Source organism: Polyodon spathula, chromosome 24, assembly GCF_017654505.1.
Source record: "Polyodon spathula isolate WHYD16114869_AA chromosome 24, ASM1765450v1, whole genome shotgun sequence".
Taxonomy (NCBI): domain Eukaryota; kingdom Metazoa; phylum Chordata; class Actinopteri; order Acipenseriformes; family Polyodontidae; genus Polyodon; species Polyodon spathula.
Genome location: NC_054557.1, coordinates 21,915,636 through 21,924,654, shown reverse-complemented (window position 1 = coordinate 21,924,654; position 9,019 = coordinate 21,915,636). Strand labels below are relative to the sequence as shown.

At 38.8% G+C, this 9,019-nt stretch overlaps 1 protein-coding gene across 1 annotated transcript; it reads left to right on the top strand.

The window, feature by feature from the left end:
• The first annotated feature begins 503 nt into the window (after nt 1–503).
• LOC121298727 (proline-rich transmembrane protein 1-like) lies at nt 504–6,154 on the top strand. Its single transcript, XM_041225935.1, has 4 exons — nt 504–754; nt 2,755–3,032; nt 3,589–3,783; nt 4,400–6,154. The coding sequence occupies exons 1-4, from the start codon at nt 736–738 to the stop codon at nt 4,568–4,570; spliced, it is 663 nt and encodes a 220-aa protein (XP_041081869.1). The 5' UTR covers nt 504–735; the 3' UTR covers nt 4,571–6,154.
• The last annotated feature ends 2,865 nt before the right edge of the window (nt 6,155–9,019 follow it).

Genomic DNA, 9,019 nt, shown 5'->3' with positions numbered 1-9,019 from the left:
ATTATTTTGTTTTGCAAAAGCTGTAGTGTTCGTGCAACGCAGCGATCTGATTGGTTGTAAAGGTTACCTGGCGGATTTGGTGTAGAAGGGCCCTCCAGCGGGTCTACCGTAACCATTGCTTTATATCGCTGTTTAATATATGCAATGAAACGATACATAGAACATACGTCATTCGGGTTGCTGTGCCAAGTGCTTTCCACGAGAGTATGAGGAGTACCCGCAAGAGTCTTCCTGACCTGGGATAAGAGCACTTGGATTTATTTATTTATTTTAAATAAGAATAAATCAACTTCAAAGTTCATTACGTAATGTCAATATGATATAAACCATCTAATACAACGGGATTATATCACATCAATAACAGGGTTTGGTTACACTATGTGATATATTCTCTATTATATACGGTGCAATTGAATATTACATTTATTCGAAAAGCGGTCCCGTGTATACCAATTACATTTTTAAGTATGTATCTCTTTAAGACCTCTTTACAATGTAATGTATTCAGTCTGGCGTTTTCCTAAGCAAGAGAGAGGGTGAGGGAGTGGGAGAGAAAAAAAAGACACATTTTTTTTCTATTGCAGTGGAGGCTAACGAACGACCACTGCGATTTCTTTTTTTTTTAATTGGCTGAAAACGGGATTGAATTGAATTCGATCGGATTTGGGTTTGTGGATAGCCGACTAGGGCTAATTATCTGCGGTTTAATTACAGAATAAAAGGCTGGTTCAGACAATGTCCAGGGAAAAACATGGTAAGCGATACGCCTTTATATAGATGCATTTGTTTTTATTGTTTCCAACGTGTAGTATTAATTCAGCTACTGTCGCATAGAAATGGGCTTGCATTATTAATTAGCTTCAATCTGAGCAGTTGCCTGTAATTGTGTGTGTGTGTGTGTGTGTGTGTGTGTGTGTGTGTGTGTGTGTGTGTTTAGTAACTGGTATTGAGATGATTGTATTATAAGCGACATACGCCAGAGCTCAGTATACGGGTCTGTATAGTAACATGACAGGCTACGAGGTCTGTGTTTCACAGTTATGTAGCCGAGTAGATATTATTGGTTTCGTGGGCGGTCTGGCGTTTTCCATATACCAGTACACACAAGAGTGTTGTGTTAAATATTTAGAGTGTCAATGTTCTATCCGAAGCGACGTTTTGTTTGTTGTAAATAATTAAATGAAAAAAAGTGATAAATACTGTTTTTTTTTTTTTTTTTTTTACATGATCTGTTTATTTAAACGTTTAATTACCCTTGTAATTACAGTGTATTGTCTGTCATATTAATGCCTCGCGTATTTACAGTTATTATTTCAAAATACGCAATTCAGTGGGTTATAGCATGTCATATTTTATATCTGCTTGTTAATACCTTCCTTTCCCTCTCTGTCTTTCTCATTCCCTCCATCGTTATCACCACATCTTTCTATCTATCTAGGCTACTGTATATGCATAAGGGTAAATATTAATCATGCATCATATTATTTCATCCAAATATGCCGATTATGGTAATGTATCATAACACATTGCTGATGCTATCTTTTCATTCCTTTATTATATTTGAGTGGATTTATATCTGCTTATCCCTAGTAGATAATAATTGATAAACTGATAACTCACTGTTTTAATAATTAGCTACAATGTTGCTGCTTCCACCTTGAAAGACTTAGTTTTCTTCATTACTATTGTTGTCATTATTCGATTTTTAAAATGTTTTTGTTTCCAAGATACACAAGCTATCTATAATTGTGTATATATTTTTTAAACATCAATCTGCAACGTTTTAATTAAAATACCAGTGCAAATTATATCTAACATATCACTCTGTCAACTATGTATACTACTAGTACTACTAATAATAGAGCTGAGAACCATTCCCACAGGGTCAAGGGGCTTATGTATAATGCATTTATATCACTGTGTGCAGTATCCCCATTCCAGTTCTGTTATATAATAACTCTCAATGCTGCTCTAAAGCATACTGCAGCATCACTGTTGCCTTAAGCATAGGCATGCAGCTGGACTGACATATAGACAGACAGACAGACAGACAGATAGGCACATCTTTAAACAGAAAGACAGATACACACAAACAGATACAGCTGGTTAAATACACAGATAGGCAGACCAGCAGATTCGAATCCACCTTGAATTTTCTGAACCTGTAGAATCCCAGTTGCCTGCTTTCTTTTAAGAAATCACATGATCCAATGACCTTTTGACTGCTAGCACAAAATGACGCTTGGAAAGGTGTATCCTTATATAGAACTCATAATTAGGAGTTCAGATATATTTGAATTCCAGTGTAATTAATTTGGACCGCTGGTCTCTAATCAAGGTATAGCTTTGTTTTTTGTTAAAATGCAATTGGTTTTGATTTGATTTGGTTTTGATTTGAAACTGCTTCTAGTATCAAGCTAACAGTGTGACTGAATCCTGATACGCAGAAGATCACACATGTCTGTCAAATGATTATGTTCTGAACAATAAGTAGGATAAATACATGTAAAATTGACCTGTAACGGATCAATTATATTTGGTACAGTGTATAATTCCAATTACAGTTTAACAGGCACGCCAAGGTTCAACTGCAATACAATTACAATGAGATTGTAATTGCAATTAATTAAGAAATTGTAATTTGACCGCATGTCTGGTGATGAAGAACTAGAATGATTTTTTTTAAGCTCCTTCCCTTTGACGTGAAGGAGAGTGGTGAGTGTGAATCTGTCTTTCTCTTTGCTTTTGCTCCAGGTTTGGAAGAGGGGTATTGTCAAACGTCCCCTCCCCCCTACATGCCATGCCAGGACGTCACCTCCTCTAACGGGGTCCAGCTTCAGCCTCACTACCCTGCGCCAGAGGGCTATGCACAGGGGGACTTCCCCCCTCCCCAGAGCTCTCAGGGGTACACTGTGCAGACCCAGGGGGGGTCAGGGGTGGATGGGCCCCCAGCAGGCTACGTTCAGCCTGGGTACCCCTTGCAGCTTCAGCCCTGCACAGCCTACCTGCCTGTCTACCCCATTGGAGGAGCTGTAAGTACATACTAGCTGGACTGCATAGACTGCACCAAAAATACTGCATGAGTAAAAACCATTGGAGTCCATGGATCTGCAAGATAAACATGTGATCTCTACAAAAGTGGCCAATTGGGATGGGCAGATACTATGTTTATCGTACATTTAGCAACCTGACAAATCCTACCTTATGAGGACATAAAAGGCTATTTTCAAAATAAAACTTTCAATGCAGGAGTATTTACTTTAGCCCCTACTCTGCATTAATTGGAAATAAATACTCATAATTGCTATAAAATTGTGTGTGTGTGTGTTTATCTCTGTGTGTCTCTGTGTCGGTGTGTGTGCCTGTGTGAGGATCTTTGTGTGTCTGTGTCAGTATGTGTTTGTGTGTATCTTTGTGTGTCTAGGTGACAGTGTGTGTTTATGTGTGTGTGTGTGTCAGTGTGTGTTTGTAGGGCCTGTGTCTACATCTCCTCTGTCAGTGTGTCTGCCTCAATCTGTATTACCCTGAGCATGATCAACCCATTCTACTAATTGCTTTTCTGATGGATTGTTGTTCCTGTTTCTAAAGGAGCAGTCTTACCTCCCTGGCAGTGGCCCCCAGCCCCCTGGCATGGTGCAGGGGCAGGTGCCGATGCAGTTCCCCCCGGGGATTGCTCTGATGGAATCTCGGCGCCCACCTCACGATTACCTGCCCATCGCTGTGCTCACCACAGTCTGCTGCTTCTGGCCCACTGGTATCATCGCCATCATCAAAGCAGTACAGGTGAGCAGGACCACGGTTCGGAGGGGTGAATGCAATGATCCCACCAACTCCTGCCGTGACCTTTCCATTGCAGCGGGATTAGGAACCTTTTAAGTTTTCATGCTTTATTTTTTTGTAAGACGTCTGTTACTGTTTAACTTCTTAGGTCATTCACCTCAGGGATGCAGCTGGTTGACAGTTTCACTCTGCAGGTAACATGACCAAAGAAGGACAGGTTGATCAGAAAGGATGGTTTCTTTAACCTAGTCTAGCACCAAAATTAAATTATAATAAAAAAATGTAGTGCTAATAAGAGGTCTGATCATAGATTTTAAAATATTGTTTACCTCTTCTTGAAAGATGGGCAGTCATAATGTTGCTTATGATAATAAGAGACAAGAAATTGATTATACATTTTTGTTAGCACTCATTTAATTGGGGACATACGAGGTAACATAATGGATTTTTAAACCTTGGCGCTTGTTTAAAGGAGGATATATGATAATGTTACTAGCACTAATACAAGGTACATACATTGGCCACTGCTAGCTAAACATAAGAGGATTGTCCTTTAAAAGGGGACCCTGGATTGCCATTGCTAACAGAGCCTTGTCTGTATCTGTGTGTCTAACTGCAGGTGCGGTCCGCGGTTGCCCGTGGCGACATGGTCTCCGCGGAGATTGCTTCTCGGGAGGCGAGGAACTTCTCATTCATCAGCCTGGCGGTGGGCATCTCCTCCATGGTGCTGTGCACCATCCTCATCGTGGTGATCATTATAGCCTCCCGGCACGATGAGTGGGAGCCTTAGCTGCAGAGCGACCCCAGCCCCCTCTCCACCCCCCTCCCGCTGACTGCACCCCTGTCCCTGGCATCTCGGCTTACGCTTCTCCACAAGCTGGAACAGGATCCTGGCTCCGTGTCCTAACCTGGTTAGGCAGCTTCTTGCTCCATTGCTCCACAGGCTAGAATAGGATGTTGACAGTTGTTTGGAAGCCAGTTTCCTAATCTCCATGATGCCCCTGTCTAGTCTAGCCAGAGAACCACAGCAAGCCAACAGCAAGCCTACCCTCACTCTCCCTGCTGTTTCTGCTGCTCCCTCTTATCGTTAGGAAACTCCACTCTCTGTTGACCATCTTGGATCTTGTGTCTCCATAGGCTAGAACAGGAATCTGAGTCAACGATTTGAGCCATGATGGAGTCAGTTTCCTAGTCGCTATGAGAGAATCAGAAAATGTAACAAGCACACCTTCTTTTGTCTTGCCTACAACCTCACAGCTTCCTCCTTTTATTGTTGACTGGACTACAGTATCCAGAATCCTCCAGCTGATTCTTCTTTTGCTTGGTGTAATCCTGCATCACACAAGCAGTCTTGTCTTTCCTTCGTAGGGTTATTTCCCAAACATTCCGATCGTTCGGGTGCAGCATGAGCAGTGAAGAGTGCTGGTTAGAGAGTAAGGAATAAAGAGAGTGTGGTTCAGATGTAGGGTGTAGGGCAGGGGGTGTCAAACTCAGTTCCTGGAGGGCCGCAGTGTCTTGAGGCTTTCGTTCCACCCGAGCTCTCAATTACTTAATTGGTCAAATTATTGATTAATTGGACACATTGTCCAGTCCTCACAGTGTTTTATAGGTAGTGTACCTTGAATCAAAATGCATTTAAGTCATCAGCTGTAACAGACCTTGAAAAAATATCCAATTTAACAAGTAATTGATCGAATATGTTAATTGAGATCTAAGTTGGAATGAAAACAAGAAGTCTTGCAGTCCTTGTTCACTGGAATTTGCAGGGGTGAAGGATGAAGGGTGAAGATTAGGTGCAGGCTGTATGAGACCTTTTCTTAGTGCCTCACCTGTTTACACACAAATATATAAATATACACTGCCTGGCCACTTTACTAGGGTCTGTAACGAACAGTGGGTTCAAGGTGCTGGAAGGTGTTGTTTCATCAATACTTCAGACTTGACAAGCCTCTCTATCTTCCCTCACTCCATCACCAACTGTTTGCGATCACTCAGCCCTTGTTTCTTCCGTTGTTGATACACTCTGATAACCAGTGTCTTGGAGCAGCCGACCTACAAGCCTGTCCTGGTTACTGTGACACGTGCTTGAGGTTCACATGCTGTCATGCCTGTTTCCGATGCTGCTGGATCTTTCCATATTTCTGGTAGAATTTCTGCAGTTGGGCTGCTCCCACATCATAATATAGCATAATATATCATTAGCATTATATAGTGCTCACATCAAATGATCAACTTCATTTTCACCTCTAGTTCAGGGTGTTGCTGATTTCATTTGGGTAGGTTCTAATAAGGTGGCCAGCAGTATAATTACAGTATATATGCAAATGTGCAATAGTCTTAGACATGTTGCATTTTTGTAGACTGATGCATTATGAGCATCAACAATTTACTCAAAACCACCACTAGTGTTTTCTACTATTATAACAACCTTGACTTGCATACAGAAGAAAAAACATTGAGTGAAATAGTTTGCATCACTCGGTTTTCAAGGTGTGGTATCCAAAGCATAATCAACAACTACAGAGAAACATCATCTGCAGTTGACAAACACGGGACTGAAAAGACCCAAAAAGCTGTCTAACAAGGATGAGCAATACTTGAAGATAATATCCTTAAGGAACAGAAAGAAGACAAGCGTTGACTTGACAACAGAAGTGGCAGAAGGCACAGGTGTCATTGTCCATCAAATCAACAGTATGAAGGTCACTCTTGAAATCAGGACTTAAAGGATGTGTTGCAGTAAGAATACCTCTGTTAAGAAAGGGGAAGAAGACTAAAAGGCTAAAATATGCACAAGAACACAGGAATTGGACTATGGAACAATGGCCAGAGGTGCTTTGGACTGCTGATGGATGGACAACGACGTTCTGTTGTCAATTCAATGCTTGTCTTCTTTCTATTCCTCAAGAATGTTATCTTCCTGCATCAGAATGCATATCATAATGCATCAGTGTAGAAAAATGCAACATATCTCTGACTTTTGCACAGCAGTATATATATATATATATATATATATATATATATATATATATATATATATATATATATATATATATATATATATAATATGCTTGAATTGTATACATATTATTATTAGTAGTAGTAGTAGTATTGGTATCTCTTTAACCCCACTGACTTTTAAAAGGATACTTTATACGATCGTCATGCTCTTAATATTTGATTTTTAAATGTTTTCCATAGGAAAAGTTTAGAAAAGTGTAAAAAAGCATAGTAAATGCACGGTAAGTATATGTAAGCATTGTAAGCCCAGAAAAAGGTAAGATAAAGCCAATTAAAACAACGTGGCAATCCGGGGTAAACTATGATAAATGCAAAGTGTAATCATGGGAAAATTCACCTTCACTTTTCTAAAGGGTTATGATTTTCCCGTTTCATGATTCTCTGTCGTTTTTTTCTGCTTGGATCATTTTCTGATTTATTCCAGCAAAGTGACTGATTGTGGGGAAGTATATAAGCATTACACTGTGGCTTCCCTACCTCCCCTCAGTCAATGTTTTTTTTTTTCTGGAATAGTCAGTAAGCATGGCAGGTAATGATCTAAGCACAAACAGCAGTAGAAAATCATACAGAACCGATATAATAGGATCTTAAACAGGGAAGAAATTAAATATCAAGAACATATGACATGCCTTTAAGGTTTAATTCTACAGTATTTTGATTATTTATTTATTTATTTATTTATTTATTTTATTAGCAAAAAACCCGTCAATCAGAGACTTCAAAAATTATTCTTAGTTTCATGAAAGCTTTGCAAAATTTTATTTATATATATATGTACTGGTGCACAAAAGAAACGCAACACTAATGGATTTAATCAAATATTTTAAACATGGATATCAAACAAAACCACAGAAAATGTGAACAAAAATACAGATCAAAGAATCATGATAAATTTTCAGTATGAAACATGTCACGCTGTCAAAATGAAAACATTAGAAAGTTAGTCTCGGGTATGACCTCCCTGAGCATTAACACAATCGTGGCAGCGTTGACGCATAGACCTGATCAGCCTCTGGATGGAATTGTTCTATTGGTGTCAGGTCAGAAGAAAAAGCTGGCCACAGCAAGACCTTGACATTGTTTTCTTGAAGTTGTGCAATTGAAATCCTAGCACTATGTGGTCTTGCTTTGTCCTGCTGCAAAATTGGCACTTTCAGATTGACTTGCAGGAATGAAAAAACTGTTGCCTCAAGGACTTCTTCAATGTATCTCTGAGCAGTAAGGTTGCCCTCAATCTGCACCAAAGTGCTTCTTGCAAAAAAAAAAAAAAAAAAAAAAAAAAAAAAAACAAAACAAAAAAAAAAAAAAAAAAAAAAAAAAAAAAAAAAAAAAAAAAAAAAAAAAAAAAAAAAACAAAAAAAAAAAAAAAAAAAAAAAAAAAAAAAAAAAAAAAACAAAAAAAAAAAAAAAAAAAAAAAAAACAACAAAAAAAAAAAAAAAAAAAAAAAAAAAAAAAAAAAAAAAAAAAAAACACAAAAAAAAAAAAAAAAAAAAAACAAAAAAAAAAAAACAAAAAAAATTAAAGGAGATTCCTTCCCACATCATCGCATTTTCACTGTCTGTGTAACTTCTCTCACAGACAGGCCGCCTTTAATCATGCCGATAGCAACCAGGTGCTCTTCATTACTCAAGCAGGGCATGGTAGTGTCATTCGCTGTTCTTGCGTTAATTAAAATCATGTATTTTCGAATGGCTGTTTATACAAATTCTTAATCAACTCATTTTGAGAATTTTAACTCAACTTAAATACCAAACACTGAGCACCTGGTGTCTTTATGAAATCACATGACTTGAGCTCAGTATTTTCTTATCCCAAGGTACAATACTACTCAAACAATCAACACACCTATCTGCTCACTATTTAAAATGTAAATAACATTATGTATGTGACTGTGACAAAGTAGCTGCTGATTGTGAACTGGTGCAGAGGTGATGCAGTGCAGGAATAATCACAGACAGACCATTGTAATCCGGTTTGGAAAAAGAACGTTTTATTTGTAAATCCCAGTCTGACAACCAAACAATAGACTCCGACCGTACACACCAATCTGTAAAGCACGGAGAACAAAACACAGGGGTTGCAGCCCAAATAATAAACACACCTGTCACGCATGACCCCTTGGTAAACGAATGCAGCTGCCTTTACAATCTGCGGCAACTACACTGTTTCCCTTCCAGGTCGATACGTTCTTGCAACGGAGTCTTGCCTTTTTCCAGA

What these genes read in the sequence shown, in the direction of transcription:
- LOC121298727 (XM_041225935.1), top strand. An exon ending in TCTACCCCATTGGAGGAGCT is followed by an intron (nt 3,033 to 3,588) that starts GTAAGTACATAC and finishes CTGTTTCTAAAG; the next exon opens with GAGCAGTCTTACCTCCCTGG. An exon ending in CCATCATCAAAGCAGTACAG is followed by an intron (nt 3,784 to 4,399) that starts GTGAGCAGGACC and finishes GTCTAACTGCAG; the next exon opens with GTGCGGTCCGCGGTTGCCCG.